This window comes from Thermobia domestica, chromosome 8 (assembly GCF_964235325.1).
Source record: "Thermobia domestica chromosome 8, izTheDome1.hap1.1, whole genome shotgun sequence".
Taxonomy (NCBI): domain Eukaryota; kingdom Metazoa; phylum Arthropoda; class Insecta; order Zygentoma; family Lepismatidae; genus Thermobia; species Thermobia domestica.
In genome coordinates, this window is record NC_137461.1 from 27,416,838 (window position 1) to 27,433,518 (window position 16,681).

General features: G+C 35.5%; 1 protein-coding gene across 1 annotated transcript; it reads right to left on the minus strand.

Annotated features, from left to right (window-relative positions):
* Window positions 1-255: 255 nt before the first annotated feature.
* On the minus strand, window positions 256-16,213 carry LOC145691600 (uncharacterized). Its single transcript, XM_081767003.1, has 3 exons — window positions 16,143-16,213; window positions 2,473-2,787; window positions 256-387 (listed from the first exon to the last, which is right to left on the minus strand). The coding sequence occupies exons 1-2, from the start codon at window positions 16,191-16,193 to the stop codon at window positions 2,473-2,475; spliced, it is 366 nt and encodes a 121-aa protein (XP_081623129.1). The 5' UTR covers window positions 16,194-16,213; the 3' UTR covers window positions 256-387.
* Between the last annotated feature and the right edge of the window lie 468 nt (window positions 16,214-16,681).

Genomic DNA, 16,681 nt, shown 5'->3' on the forward strand with positions numbered 1-16,681 from the left:
TGCAGGCACTTGTTGATAACACTGTAGTCATTCTACAGAAGATTATGGAGAGACGTGGAACGTAGACGTAGACGTAATTTGATTATTTAAAGCTTATAGTTCACTCTGAAAATAAATACAGTATAGGCCTATGGCAAATTGAATAAGATAAATTCCAAAGAAAGACAAAAAATATTTGTAATCCGGAACAAAAGGAGAGAAACAGTAGGTATAATAGGTTGAAAAAAAAACTACAATAAAAATATCGAAGACATATTTCTTTACAATTTACTTTTATTTTATGTGTAATAATTTCCAACTACTTCTAGAAACGAGAATTGGTTTGTGATTCAATCAAGAAAAGCATTCCATAATCTCTGGTACATTAAATGGTATCTGGAACATTGTCTAGAATGAAAAAGAGAAAAGCGAATCATTGTAATGGTAAAACATGATAAAATTTAGATGAATAAAAACAAATATAAAACTTTGAAATTATAAAAGCGACAAATACTAAACGTGTATTTGTCAATACTAAATGACGAAATTATTTTAATCGTAAGGGTTCTGCCATTGTCTCAGTACCGGATCATGAAGGAAGTCACAGCGGTCAAAAGTTGTTCTCTTTTCGCAACAAACTAACGAAAGAAACATTTATTTACCTAATATACTAATTATTCTTATATACATTTTTCTGAAATAGTATAAAGCTTTCTCTCTTTAGCTTGTAGCGAAAAAATATCAATTTCTACCCATATATAGATATAAATATGGCCCACCAACTAACTTGCGATTTCACAAATGTTACTACTGAAATATAAATATGGTTGTGGCCCGTATGTTAACATTAAACAGCAAAGCATGTTCGAGTTCGGTATCTTCAGTATCCATTTTGAAATAACGAAATTGAAACAATACAGTTTTTAAATTGCAATTAAATGGATATAATAGGCTAGCAAATTTCCTGATACGTTATCAATTTAAGCCATAGTACTATCTACGCTACAAGAACGTATATGAAAGACTCAAAGACTCATATATAATTAACAATAATTTCACTTTTATATATTTTTAACTTTATGATCAATTTTGCTTCAACTAAATCAAAAATGAGTTTAGAAAAACGAACAAAATTAAAGGTCTAGAAAAAATCTTACTTCACTTCTACTCACGCTTCTACAGATAATCAGTTTGCTACCGTTAATGTATTATTTGTGCCTCTAAACGGAAGCTCTTTAAACTAAATAGCATTAAAAGCTAAATTTCGTCCCCGTTAGAAGAAAGGTAAGAGATAACAGCAATCAAAGTGGGAATATAGAGATAAATGTTCTGTACTTTCCCAGCTCGTCAACACCTGCACTGATTCAAATAAGCAAAAGGAAAATAAACATATAGGCCTATATGAACTGATTCGAGTTAATATTACTTATTTTATGACAAGTTGTTCTCAGCGCAAAGTCGCTAGATTTGTAAGTAAGTCGCCAAATCGTCATTTCAAAATCACCAAAAAAGTTTCTAATCGGAAAAATTATTTTTTATCGCTATCCTGGAAGACAAATCCCCTAGATTTAACGAATTTCCCCCAAAATTGGCAACACTGTAGTGACATCCATTAGTGGCTTTGTTTATTATCGTCAATTAGCTTGACGCACTGTGACGTTTGTCATTTATAAATAAGATAGGTCAATGTTATGTTTAGTAAGAGTTTTTAAGATTGAAATTCCAACTATGGACAGTACTTTCATTTAGTTTTGTTCTAAATTTGTTTCCAGAAATGCTAAGACCATGTCCGACAAGAAACATGAGGGGCATTTGTTTTGTTGCTAGTGAATTAGGGGAGGAAAGCCACCGGGTACGAACCTCCCTCCAAAGCTAGTACCCCTCCCAACAAAAATTTCTGGATGCGCGCCTTTAGAGCATTCTATACTGTTACTGTCGAACCGAATCAGGATTGTTGTTATATCCATTTCTCTCAAATCATGTTTTGAAAATAAAATGAAATCTTTCCGTTTAACGTCCCGTGATTACGCCCTTTAGGCTAATGGAGACGATGATAAGACCAAATCATTGATAATAGAAAAATCGGTGGAATGAGAAAGTGGGAGAACGCGGGAGTACGGTACCTCGAAAAAAAAACCCGAAATCATGTTTTGTATTTTCTTACCATCATTATCTTGGCCGTCCCTCTCTCCAGGAACATTGTAAATAAAGGTCTATACCAAACATTGTCAGCTGGTTTTTATATGACGTAGAGAGCACGTGTTTATATATAGCTCTACCTCAACATCAAATTTCCGTTTGTTCCTTGTTCTCTCTGTGTGTTTTGCTTAGAAAAAGAGCAACAAACCGTGACATCACAGAGCATTCACTTGCAAATAACTGCTGTATACACTATACCCATACTTCCTATCGGAGAATGTGTCCACTTCATCATAAACATTCAGAGATACATTACCATCTTACCCACTCATGGAACAGTAGTTGTAAAGTTACCTATTGAGACTTTGTGGTCCTCATGAAATTTCTAGTTGTAGCCCTGGCCGTTCTACTAGATGAATTGCCATTTCTAGTGTTGCTCCTATTTCTATTGTTATTTCTATTTCTACGTTGGTTTGTGGTTGACCTTGCTGGTGCGCCACCGCCATTAGGAAGGACTTCGGCATCAGGATTATCGACACCAGTATCTGTACCAGTCCCAGTGCCTGTACCAGGGTTATTATTGCCTCTACCGGAGCATCTCTTTGTTCTTCCAGCTTCTGCAGGAGCACTTCCTTCTTCTAGCTTGTTGTCAGAAGTTGAAAGTGCAACCTGAAAAATAAATAAGTAACAATTGAGAACATTACCAGAAAAATCGACAGGTAATTTCTCTTTTTGTCTAGCTGATTTACGGAATGGATTATGAATAATAATACAATTTATATCTTTTATATACAAGAACTATCTTTTGTGAATCTAAACCAGTTTCGTAGTTGATATCAATTAAAATAAAAGGACCATTTTACTTATTGGTATCCATAATTATCTGGCAAAGAGTTCTTAAACATTATGGCTGTATATACAGGGTGTTTTCTAAAGAGCCGTCAATGTTTAGGGAACGATTCCTGACACCAAGATAAGACAAAAAGTATAAACCAAGTCTGGGTGTAGATATGCTTCATTCCCTGTGATACGACTAGCAGGAAAAATATAATAACATTCATAACTCGTTAAACTCGGGTAAAGGAGTGTTAATATTTTATTATTCTTCATTATTTTCAGTAGTACAGGGTTATTATAATTAAAATCCCATTTTCAAAATGCTGTAAAAAAAAGAAGAAGAACCATTGGTCGGAATGACTTCAAATTTGAAGAGAATATATTTGAAGAGGAGAGAAACGGTATGGCATAAGAAAAAATTCCAAAGGATATCAAGAGATGGTACTATAAGCAGCATAACGAAAGTGGATTAGGCTACAATTGACATTTTGAATCGAAATACGACGGCTTTGGCTTGAGTTGCACATTAAACCAACTGTACTGTTCAATGTGCATGATTGTTTCACTTTTGTTATGCCACTTATAGAGTCATCTATTGATACACTTTCGAACTTTTTTCTTATGCCATACCGTCCCTCTCTTCTTCAAGTATATTCAGTTCAAGTTTGAAGTCATTCCGACCAGTTGTTCTTTTTTTGAAAGTGAAACTTTAATTATAATCACCTGTATATTCCATTGAAATCTTCAATTGGATCAGGAGCAGGGGCCGAGCTAGGGTAACCTCAAAAGAAATTAAAGACTTCCTGGATAAAAAAATATGTCGATTTTTTGACATTACGGATATGTCCTCCTAGAACATAAAAAATGTGAGCAACTATAGCATGTCAAAATGATCTACTGCCTTATTTCCATTAGTTTTGACGGATTAGTATGTTATGTTTTGATCACTGGAGCAATGTTTGAATTGATATAATTGTACGTCAAAAATGTATACACATGCGCGGAAAAGTGAAGCGGTTGTCCTTTATCTCTTGTTATCAGTGTTACCAATGTAGCACTTTGTTGCTTGATCTAGAAATTTTTAAGGATATTTTTTATCAAAAACAATTGGTTCATTTATCATTGTTAGAATAGAAATTTAGCACCTTTTAAATGTTGACTAGTAACTAAACTAGCATTATTTCCACTAACATTAATATTTCAACCGTCTTCTTTCAGTGTGTTTAGTGCCAGTATTATTCACGTTGTTGGCACTATGTTTAGCATCATTACGACATGTGTGTGAGTGCCCTATTACCAAGGCGACTAGAATTTTTACTTGCAAAAACGGGACGCATAGGAATCGACGAGGGGGGAAGTAAATATCTGACTTTCAGATTGCATTTTGGGACTCAGTAGTATTCTCAATTTACAAAATACACAACTAAGAGAGATAACACAGTGTTTCTAATTTAAGTACTACCGAACAATGCTTCTAACTACCCAACACTCAGAATTCCCCATTCAATTTCCAGTTAAACCACAAAACACTGAATTCCCATTTGAACATTCAGAAATTCCATACACGACTGAACCTTCGCAATGAGTGTTGGTACGGAAAAGTGTAGAATTTGCATTGACCATCTATATTTTGAATAATAATTACGGGACACCTAGGTCATTTTTGCTTAAACACGGGACATTTAGGCGTCCCGTTTGAGAATCATAAAAAAACGGGACAACGGTTCAAAACCGCCTAACTGTATATAATAATACTAAATTCTGTTCAAGTATGAATTCATTCGAACTCCGTAATATAAGCAACTTTGATGTTCAGAATGCTATTAAAAATTTAAAATCAAATGCAGCTGGACACGAAGGCATTACAGGAAATATGCTTAGACTTGTTTTACCACACATTATATCACCATTAACACATATAATAAATTATTCCATAACCACATGCTCCTTTCCATTATCCTGGAAAGAAGCTTTTGTAATGCCTATAGCAAAAAAGCAAAATGTATCATCTCTAAACGACCTTAGGCCTATTAGCCTATTACCAATATTGTCCAAAGTTATGGAGAAACTTGTGCATAACCAGCTCAATGATTACATCATTAATAATAATATCTTACCCCTACACCAATCAGGCTTTCGCAATTCACATAGCACTGCCACAGCCCTACTTCATATCACTGACGACATTTCTCGAGCATTAGATAACAACCAGATATCATTCCTAGTATTATTAGATCTTACTAAAGCATTTGATTCAGTTCATCACGACTTACTCCTAGCTAAAATGAAATACTATAACTTTTCCACCAACACGATCCAGTGGTTCAGATCATATCTTTCAGATAGGCAACAAAGGGTGGTACTAAGAGATCCTAAACTTGCAGTATCAAACCGAATCAGTCTTCAAAAAGGAGTGCCACAGGGATCAATACTAGGACCTCTGCTATTTTGTCTATATACAGCAGACGTACCAAAGCTACACTCTAGAATACATCTGTACGCGGATGATACACAACTCTGCTTAGCCACGTCTCCAGAGCACGCCTTACAAAGTGCAGCCCTCATCAATGAGGACTTAGAAATATTTAGTGATTGGTGCTTGTCCAATTCCTTGAAAATAAACGCAAGTAAATGCATATTTACAGTCATGGGAACAAGAGAAAATCTTAGGAAATTGGAAACTGGACAAATTAATATTTCCATTCGAGACACGCCGTTAGATTACTCACCTTCAGTAAAAAATCTCGGATTAATACTAGATGGTGAGTTAAACTGGAAGCGACATATATCTACTGTATCTAATAAATCAATATCAATTCTGCGATTATTATACAAATATAATGATTTTCTAAATCAGAACACAAAACTGTATTTAGTGAACACCCTTATTTTTCCACTGTTCGACTATTGTGATTCTGTATATGGACCAGCCATTACTAAATCCTTAGCAATATCAATCCAAAAAGTTCAAAATGCCTGCATGAGATTTATCTATAACACGCGAAAATGTGAACATATACTGCCCTTACTAAATCAAAACAACATTCTAACAATGTCAAGGAGGCGTTTGTTGCATCTGTACTGCCAGATACATAAGGTCATACACAATAATGGCCCCCTATATCTTAAAAGTAAGCTGACGTTCCGAAATGAAATCCATCCATACGAAACAAAACGTTCCCGTACATTTGACATCCCGCGGCATACATTAACAAAAGCAGCGAAATCATTCTCTATTTCAGCTGTGAGAGCCTGGAATTCATTACCTTCCGATGTAATCGAGTGCAAAGGATTCTTGACCTTCAAACGTAGGGTAAAGGATCATCTTTTACATCAACAGAAACTTAGCTTGAACACCTACGCCTTAGCCTGCAGCAAATAAACCAATTTTGTATGCATATTGTAGTATAGAGGACAAGTATTAGGCCTATTGTATCTGAACAACTATTATATTCTTACTTCATATTGGTTTTCTTCAATATATATATAATATTAGTCTGTAGTTAACTAAACGCTATATGTTTATTGTCGTTATATATGTACGTGTATAATATCTTTATATATATATTCCCATGTGACATTCCTGATTGTACTTTTGTTGAGGTTAGGTGGTAGAGCAGCCTACGGCTGAACCTCGCCTCGTGAATAAAGGCATTTTCAATTCAATTCAATTCAATTCAAAAGGGACTGTCCCGGCTAAAACGGGACGTCTGGTCACCTTGCCTATTACGGACAGGTTTGACATATATTTTTATGCCATACCTTGTCCTTCGGGCTCTGTGTGTAATAAAACAAAAAAATACTCCAAGTAGATTTTTTTAAATATAAAGTAGTACTGAAAACTGTGTAATGAGGCTGGAACTGCAGGTCTTCTTGCAAAATTCTTCTTACACTCTTTCTAGGAAGACAAAAAATTTTAGAGTGCTTTCTTGCAAAACATTATGAGGTCTGCAAAACAGACTGTCTCACAACCTAAATATTCTAAGGCGTATGAACACTATTAGTTCAGCCCGGGTTCGATTCCCAGCGGGAGCTCATGTGGTTCAGATTCCACGTTAATCAGTAGGTCCACGTTTCATATAGCCTCGCTGCTAAACGGGACGTTAAACTCAAAATCAACTTCAACTATTAGGTGAGCCAGATGACTTTTTTTTAACACTGAGCCCGTTGCTTGGAAATTCTCATCCCACTAGAACTTAGTCTTCCTATCAGAAAACATTTTTATTACGTGAAAGAGCAAACTTTAAGCGAAAAGCGCCTTGTATTGTAATCACAGGAGAAGGCCATACTGGCTCGATACCTCTGGTGCTGAGGTACCTGGTTCGATCCCCCGCCAAGTAAGTTTGTAGTGGACAACATTGTGTTCATTGGTTTTCTCGGGTTACTCCCATTTCCTCCTACATTCTCATTCCATTATCATGTACTTGCCTTAGTCATTCGTCTTCCTTAGCCTAAAAGGCATGACGTAGGACGTTAAACTGAATTATTTCATTTTCTTTTTTCTTTTTTTCTTTTTTACATTTTTTTTCTTTATTTCTTTTCTTTTTTTTCTTTCTTTTTTTTTTTGGTAATCAAAGAACAGCTGAATTTGAAAAACATTTTGACTTTGTACACACGATGAACTCCTGACTACACCATAATGTCGACTGAAAACGGCAAGAGAGTGGTGAGCAGAAGCGATGATCCCCTCACCTCTCGCCCCTACACTGACCACATTACAGCCGATCAAAATGTGGGAAGTTTTATTAGATCACCCTGTATAAGTTTAAAGCATCCAAACATGAATCTACATATTAACTGTTGGATCTGTTACATTTGTGAAGAGAGTATGTTGGTTCTTCGCATGCGCTGTGTGTGGAAGAACATGTTCAGGATGAATGTATTGAACTCAGAAAAGAAAAAAGGATCATTTGTGTGCTCTCAATGTGAAAAATGATTTTATTAAACATTTTACTTTGTTTCGAAAGTGAAAATGTTAGTGTTTTAGTATCGCGCCTTTATTTTGTGATATCAATGCAATGGTTTGAAGTTCTGAAATTTTTTATGTCAACTGTCTTAGTGTAATAAGTAATATGCATTTTAACATGTACGATAGGATATCCTTAAGAGAATTGCTGCTGATTTCATGTCTTGTTAAAAATATTCTATTCTCAATATGGCCCAAATCAACCTTTTACTTTTCAATTTCGAAGATTTTAGTTGGTCAGTTGTAGGAAGCAATTACTTTTTTTTTTCTCAAATAGTTTTTAAATAATAGAATATTCATCTTCTACAAAATAATAATAATAATAATAATAATAATAATAATAATAATAATAATAATAATAATAATAATAATAATAATAATAGAACATAGTGAAAATATGAAAGAAATTAAGGTGGGCCGTAATCCATGTCTATGTGACCTTATGTCTATTTCACGCTATTTTACGACTTGTAAAAATTATATTACAACGCTAGTAAATCTACTTTTTAGAAATAGACTACAGGTCATCTAATAAATCCTAACATTTTCCTGATCTTTCATCACCTGGCTAAATGTGACGTGAATCTACAGCTTTGTGAGCATTCAAACTACAAGGTCTTCTTTCGAGAATCGAACTCGAGTCTACTGCATCCAACGCGCTTAGCTAACCGTACAGCTACAAGGAAGATCAACAATTTTCTTGTTTCTTTTTCTTGTGTCTTCATCAGAATAACGACTCGCTTCTTCCGAAAACATTAAAAAACCAAGGTTAGAGAGATCTGTTTCGCTGAGTGTTGCAAAGAGACAAATCGTTATAATGTTTACTGTTAGTCAAAGTCTGTTCTGCTTATCAGCACGTTCGTGTAATTTTAAAACTATAATCTAACTTCCTTTAGGGGTGTTCGATAAGGCTGAGGACCTATCGAACTTCGGGACTGAAAATTTATCGAGTTGTCATCGGTTACTCGAAACCTTTCGAGTATTTGAAATTATCGAAGTTTCGGGTATTATCGAAATTTCGAGTATTATCGAAGTTTCGGGTATTATCGAAATTTCGAGTATTATCGAAATTTCGGGTATTATCGAAATTTCGAGTATTATCGAAATTTCGAGTATTATCGAAATTTCGGGTATTATCGAAATTTCGAGTATTATCGAAGTTTCGGGTATTATCGACATTTCGAGTATTATAGAAGTTTCGGGTATTATCGACATTTCGAGTATTATCGAAGTTTCGGGTATTATCAAAAGTAGTGATGGACAGTTCGGTTCCCTCACCTCTCCAATGATTCCTTCTTGCAGCCAAACTATCAAACAACTTTTTTTATCTGATAAGTTATTGCAAAGTTGTACTTGTGAGGTGAAAGGAAAGCGTGCACAAAGGGATTGCTTTTTCGTCCCCTCCTCCCCCCTCCCACACACAGAAAGCGTTCATTTTTACCTGAATTTTATCTCTTGTTTGTTATTTGCTAACAGCTAGTGTATTAGTGTTGCCAGAGATACGGTCTTAAACGTAGAAATAGGGTAATTTGCTCTTCATACGATATAGTATACGCCCAACACCTCAACCATATTAATCACGCACGGTGTTGCTAAAATGTTATAGCAACATGTTATTTTTAAGCCAAATGTATTATCTTCTGTCGTGTTTGCTTTCTCTTAATGGCCACTAGTTCACACATTGCCGCAATCAGATATGATGATGCTTTGGGCGCAAACTCCCTCTTTAGCCTCTCAGTAAAACAGATGTTGGTCAAATCAGTGGTGATTTCAGGGGTTGTTTAGGAGGAATATTTCCCCCACAAACATATCTCTGATCATGTTCACCGTGGTTTACCAGTATTTTTGCTACTTTCACCCTCCGTGTATTCAAAATCTCCCGGAGTAGGATTACCATAATTTCTGGATATTTTTAAGAATGGTGTGTGTGTTTATTGAGAAGTTAAGAAAAGTCTAATCTTAACTTTCTAAAATGCTTATGCTCATTTTCTATACTTAAAATATATTTTTTATATTATTGTCTTAATTATTTTCCTGAGTAAAGTATTCTTGCGAAGAACACCTTATCGTTATTGATTTTTTCATAAATATCAGCACAAGACAGAATTGCAAGCCAAGCACTTGACCAAACACAGCGAAATTTCCCAGTCTTCCATTTTCCCTAAAATTTCGGGCATTAGTTAATCCCAGACAATTTTCCGGATCATGCTTGAATCTAGAACGTATGATAAGACTACGCGGGGGAAACCTTGAAATCATCACTAAGTTTAATGAAGGTGAAAAACGGAAATAAATCTATTTCCGCAACAGTGAATATACAGGGTACCATATGTTCTATACAGTTGGTTTGTACATTATGATGAATCCACACACTAGCGGATCCAGAAGCGTCGTTTGGTGGAGGCAGGTTGCTTCCTGGACGAATAATGTAGGTTTTAAAAATGTAAGAGTTTTGCATCAATTTAGAATAACGTGGTGCATTATTTTATATAGAGTGTTTCAAAACAACACCGCCAACGTTTGGGTTGCCACATTACCTAATTTTAGCGTATACCACCAGATTTTCAGGTCTTATATTCGTCCCCCGCTTAATCATCTCTTAATCATGAAAAACCTAAGATTGGAGAAAAATCTAAGACGACTTTGTTGATAAAGTGTTGTTATATTCAACGTAAACCGCTACATTTCTGTGTCAATCTCAATCGCGAATGGACAGATGACAGAAATAAGATGAACGCAAAAACTGTCAAATTATTACTACTGGTTTTGTACAATATGAAAGACGTATCATGCGTAGAATTTTATGATAAGATTTTATGCCATCGAGATTTTTTGAAGGAAGTTAAAGGGAATGAAAAATGTAAAAAAAAAAAAAATGGCATAATCATACACATTTTGGTTCAACCCATGAATACTAATGTATGATCTCATGGGTGCGTATTTCTTTGATAACATTCTGTCCAGTTCAACTGAACACGTCTATGTTGTTACGTAATCTGTATGTTCAACTAGTAGTTTATATATTCAGAAATGATTGCAAATTGAACCTACGGATCCTTAGCATATTGTTTAGACTAGATTCATTATTAGTATTTTTTTTTCTTTTAAAATGTTTATACTGTATTTCATATATTGTGAAACTGTGGTATTTTCGTACGTTAGTATGATTTCAAGTAGAAATCTTTGAAAATGATCAGAAATTTTATACGAGATGGACCAAGACTCCTAAATATGTTTTAGCTTTCTTACGATAAAAGTTTAGAAATTATTTTGTATTCCTTAGAGAGAAAACCGTATGAACAACATCTGCCATATATCGCTTGCTTTTTTTTTTTTTTTTTTTGAAAACTTATCTTAGAGAAATCATTATTAGAGATATTTTACTGTAATACTTATTTAATACTTACTTTACAATTCGAGACTCACATTTGTTGAACTTAATAAAACATTAAAGGCAAAAACTATTTTTTTTTTTTTTACTTTAGTTTTGTTAGAAAAGTACATTGGAAGTGTCACTTAACAAAGAAATCAAAAAAAAAAAAAAAAATGGTCAGAAGGATCGTCAGTATTTCTAATACACAAATTCACATCAGTACTTACGGTTTAGAATCCCCCGCTTTTCTAATTTCAAAATATGGCAACTTTATCCTGAGACCAAGATAAAACAAAAAGTATAGACCAACCTGGGTGCACAAATGCTTCCTTTTGGAGTTATAGAATGCCGAAAACATGAATAAATGAACTTTATGGGTCCATAGTTCCAATACTATAGGATCTACCGTATTCCGGTCAAAATTTTATTTAAAAACTAGTATGTGCCCTATCCAAATATCCAAGTTTCAGAATGATCCAAATATCCCATATGATCTTTTCGCTGACATTTTCACTTCAGTAACTTGAACACACTTTCCAATACCGTTTCAGCTTGAATTAGCTGTATAACCTTGTTTCCCATAGAAAAATCTAATTACAACCTAAGTGCACTGTAATCGTAATCGGTTTCAAAGACATTGGCTTCTTGTTTGTGAAAAGAAAGAAACAATGATAAGTAGTCTATTGTATGCAGGACACAACAGGAGAGAGAGGGTCTAATATTTCTTTCAACAACTGCAAAGCAAGTAACTGCACGACCATTTTCTTTGAAAGGCTGTTTGCAACAATATACGAAGCAGCTGAGAGAACTCTTGAGGAAATAATGTTTTCTATTTTTCCTTAAGAAGTGATCGGAAGTTATTTTAATTTGATATGGAAATTGAATCAGAGCCATTGAAATGTAAGTCAGAGGATGTGTGTTTTTCTCTCCTTTCCCCTTAATCCCTTTTGTCCCTCCCTGGTTCGATCCCCGACCAAGTAAGTTTGTGGGGGACAACATCGTGTCCGTGGGCTTTCTCTGCGTACTCCTGTTTCCTTCCACATTCCCATTCCACCAACTATTCCATCATCATTCACTTGCCTTAATCATATTTCTCCCTTATCCTAACAGACATAATAGTAGGTCATTACACTGGAAGATTTCACTTCATTTCATTTTCCTTTAGTCTTCGTTCTGTCATATGTAAAGTTATCCCTTGTGCATAGCATCATGCCATGAGGGCATGTAGGGAGTGTGCCCTCAGTCGTAGATGAATGTAGTGTTGTCGGCACCACGCTTCGGCCGCATCCTTCCCTCCCAGGTACGCATTGAATCTGAGGTTGGTAATGCCCAGAGCCGCACGGCATCTCATGCACAAAATCAAATATCGTAAAGTAACCAAGAGCAACAGATACCTGACATGCATTTAGACCAATCCTTTAAAATCGGATAATTCATTCGAAAGTTATCGTAGCTTTCACACGCCTACGCCCAAAGTAAGAACAAATACTTCAATTCGGGAAAAATCCCCTTGTGGTATGGCAACCGAAACAATAGGTGTCTGGTGAAAGCAAAAGAGAGCATTTTAAAATGAGTTCCATCAAAATCGGACAATCCGTTCGAAAGTTATCGTCGGATGCCACATGCAAACAGACAGACAGGACGGCGTGTAATAGGGAGCTTCGCACCCAAAATTCTCAAGGTTTGTTTCACGACAATCTCAAATATTCGAAGGCATTCGAGCGCCGGAGAGTAAATTTTCGAAACGGAAGTTTGATAAGTCTTCAGCCTTATCGACTTTCCTTACCTCTACCTATATCAGTAGCTATCTCTATACAGAACTTTAAATTAAACCCTCGAGATCATATTAAAATTATTTTTCTGCCTGCCCCTTTATTGGCGTAATCGGCAAAGTGACTATTAGTAGACTAATGGTGTCTTGGATTCCAATTCCATTCAGGTAATGCATGTTTTCTCTTCCTCTTTCTCTCTTCTGACAGACTGCTTAAACCTTATACAGATCTGTGGGGAGAAAACTTTTCCTTCACTTCATTGCTAAGGAGAGAAGTTTTAAAATAAACACTCTGCATATATGTAATACATATTATATACAACTATGATAACCTCGAATTCATTGTTTCTTCCGAACACTCCGATAATCCCGAACTTTTCAAAATATTCAAGCGACTCGACAAATGCGATCATATTGATATATTTCTGTATTTGCTGCTTTCAAACAATTCGAGACTTTTGAAGAGTTCGAGTGTCTCGAAGTTGTCTAATGTTTCTTACATTTCGAGTGCCTCGAACACTTCGAGAGTCTCGAACATTTCGAGTGTCTCGGTCATTCCGGGAGTCTCGGTCATTTCGGGAGTCTCGAACATTTCGGGAGTCTCGAACATTTCGGGAGTCTCGAACATTTCGGGAGTCTCGATCATTTCGGGAGTCTCGATCATTTCGAGAGTCTCGAACATTTCGGGAGTCTCGAAAGTTCGATAATTCGATAAAATTAAAATTCTTTATCGATGAAACGGTTTTGAAATTTTATCGAATTGTTATCGATTACTCGATTATCGGAACAGCCCTAACTTCCTTAGATGTGGGTTATTTGTTTTTCACGTTGTCTTTTTCCTGTGAAAGTTAATATGGCAAGAAAACATTCATCAGCAAAATTCTATCTAATGCTCTAACTGTAGGGAAGTTATTGTACTATGAACTCCTCGTAAATAATCTGTTCACTGACTTGAGATTTGATGATATTCTAACCCAATGACTACTTCTCATATTAACAACTAATAGCTGGCATCGCTTTCCATTTGCACAGCAAAGCTTGAGACAATGACATGTATTCCATAAAAGCATTACCGACACGAACATCATTTAACCTTGCATTGCAGTATACAAAACTGTTTTCCTTTCTTTGTCGATTTTCGTATGTTTTAAAAGAAAAAGAAAGAATATTATGCTGTGTACTCTTTTCTTACAGGGTTCAGTAAATTGGAATATGACCTGCCACTACCCGTCATATTATGCCCAAGCTTCCCTACTCTTCTTAGGCATGATTCAATTTCATCACTGATGAAAAGTTCAAACATGGCCTTCTGCTACCAGTTGCCATATTAGGTCCGAGCTTCCTTACTCTTCTTAAACACGTGATTCAATATCTCAGAAACTATTTCATCGAGAAGAACGAAAATTTCAAATATGACTTTCTCCTGTCACCCGCCATATTAGATCCGAGCATCCCTTTATTTTTAGCATTTGATTCAATATCTTAGAGACCATTTCATCGAACAGAACAAAAATTTAAATAAGATCTTCTACTACCAGCCGCCATATTGGATCCAAGTTTTCCCACTATTTTTAAGCACTCGATTCAGCATCCGAGAGATCATTTCCTTGAGAAGAACAAAACTTGGCATGTAAATGAAGACTGGTGCGCCCCCTACATTTCCATATATGCATTTTAAAAACAACGTAAAGAAATATTGTGAAGTTTAAGCTTCTTTCATTTTTCATTTTTATTTGTTTTGATTTATTTTACTTATTTTTGTAGCTGATTGACTCCATATTTGAAGCACGAAACAAATAAAGTTAAATCTTTGATTTCCTGTCTCTTGCTTATAACCGTTAGGATAAAGGAGACGAATTAATAACAAAAGTGAATTATTATGGAAAACTGTGTAATGAAAATGTTAGACGAAACGGAAGAACCTTGAAAGAATCATTGGAAACGATGTTGTCCACCACAAAGCTGTAACCTGAAATCTAACCAGAAACTTCTCACCTGAGATGGATGCTCTACCACTGAGCCATAGTGATCACCTAATTTGCAAATCTAATTTTGTAGAGAATTAAGTGAAGGTTCTTGTACTCAAGGACCCATTAGAATAAAAGGCTACGTTGTTGCTATTTTGAATTTATGGATTTGAATTTTGATTGTTTATAGAATCTGCCTGTCAGTCACATTATAAGGTTGTGCGAAATTAAGATGTGACTATACGAGGGTGTTTCCAAATGTTTCCAGGGTGACAGTGGAATATCGCGTCACTTGTAATAAGCCCTACAAATCACACCATGTTTCAGTTTCAACCGTTTTACGGCATCAGTTCGTTCGGGGTCCCTTAAGTAGCTCGCATACTACATGACAATGTTCCAGCCACACAGCTGTTGTTGCCAAGTCTGCAGTGCTAAATCTGGGCTGTAGGTTGGATACTAAGTCTCCTCGAAGCCTTGTGAACTGGGGCATTGTCATGCAGTAACCGAGCACAACTCACACGGACTTATTCAAATGTCTGCCTCCAATAAATTGACGCATCCTGACAGTTGAAACTGATACCTATATTTTTCCCCCATAGATGATACTATATCCCATAAGCGGCTTATTACTATTCATTGCCCTTCTTCTACTAATGAACACGAAAGCACCGTTATGTCCAGTATCATCATTATCCATTTGGAAATAATTAAATTGAAACGACTCAGTTTTTAAGTTTCAACTAAATCGCCACAATCGTTTTAAATGGCCAAGTTGCCTGCACGCTAGGGACATGTATTAACGTGAAGCAGACAAGCCATAGAACTATCTATCAGCGTGGATGTTTATTATTGGAAATTAGTGTGACGCAGGCCCGTATCCATGGGGCAAGGGGTGCCGGGCCTACCCTAAATTTTGACTGCCCCCATAAAATTTCACGGTAGGCTTGCAAATGAACTATAATATGGTGATGAAGTATAATATGATTGGGTCGGGCCCCCCTAACTTCTACCGCCCCCCTCCTAAATTTTTGGGTTGGCCTCGGGCCTGGTGTGACGCCACTGAACGTTTCTCTTTATAAATAGGAATATGACTAAACTATATAAACTTACCAGGCACGTAAGTCCGACAAGAAGAACTACAGTCACGATAGCTATATGCATTGTGAATAGTATTAACTGCAAATGCTTCTGTAACTGGATTAATATTGTACTGTATTGTGTATATATATAGTAGAGGAACTCCTGGATACAAAGTTTTTTTTTTTTTTTTTGTTAAATATAATTGTCCTTTTAAAAATTAGACGGTTCACATATTTTATTTTATTTACTTCTTTTTAACAACTTGAAAATGCCAGTACTTGACATCCATCCGGAAACAGGTTATCAATGTTGTCAAAGTATAATTTTTGTTTGCATATTATCAATGTTAGTCTATTATTATAAAGGAAATATTTACGTTATAATGGGAGAGGAAATACTATATATTATTTGACACATGCTTCTTACCCAACATTTGTGTGGTCACTTTTCCTTTGTACTATTGTGATGATATATTTTCCTGTCTTTTTAATGTTTATTTTTTATACCTGACACCTCTCAGAATGACAAATTACTCGATCTGAATCATAATCATTATTTATCCGTTTACT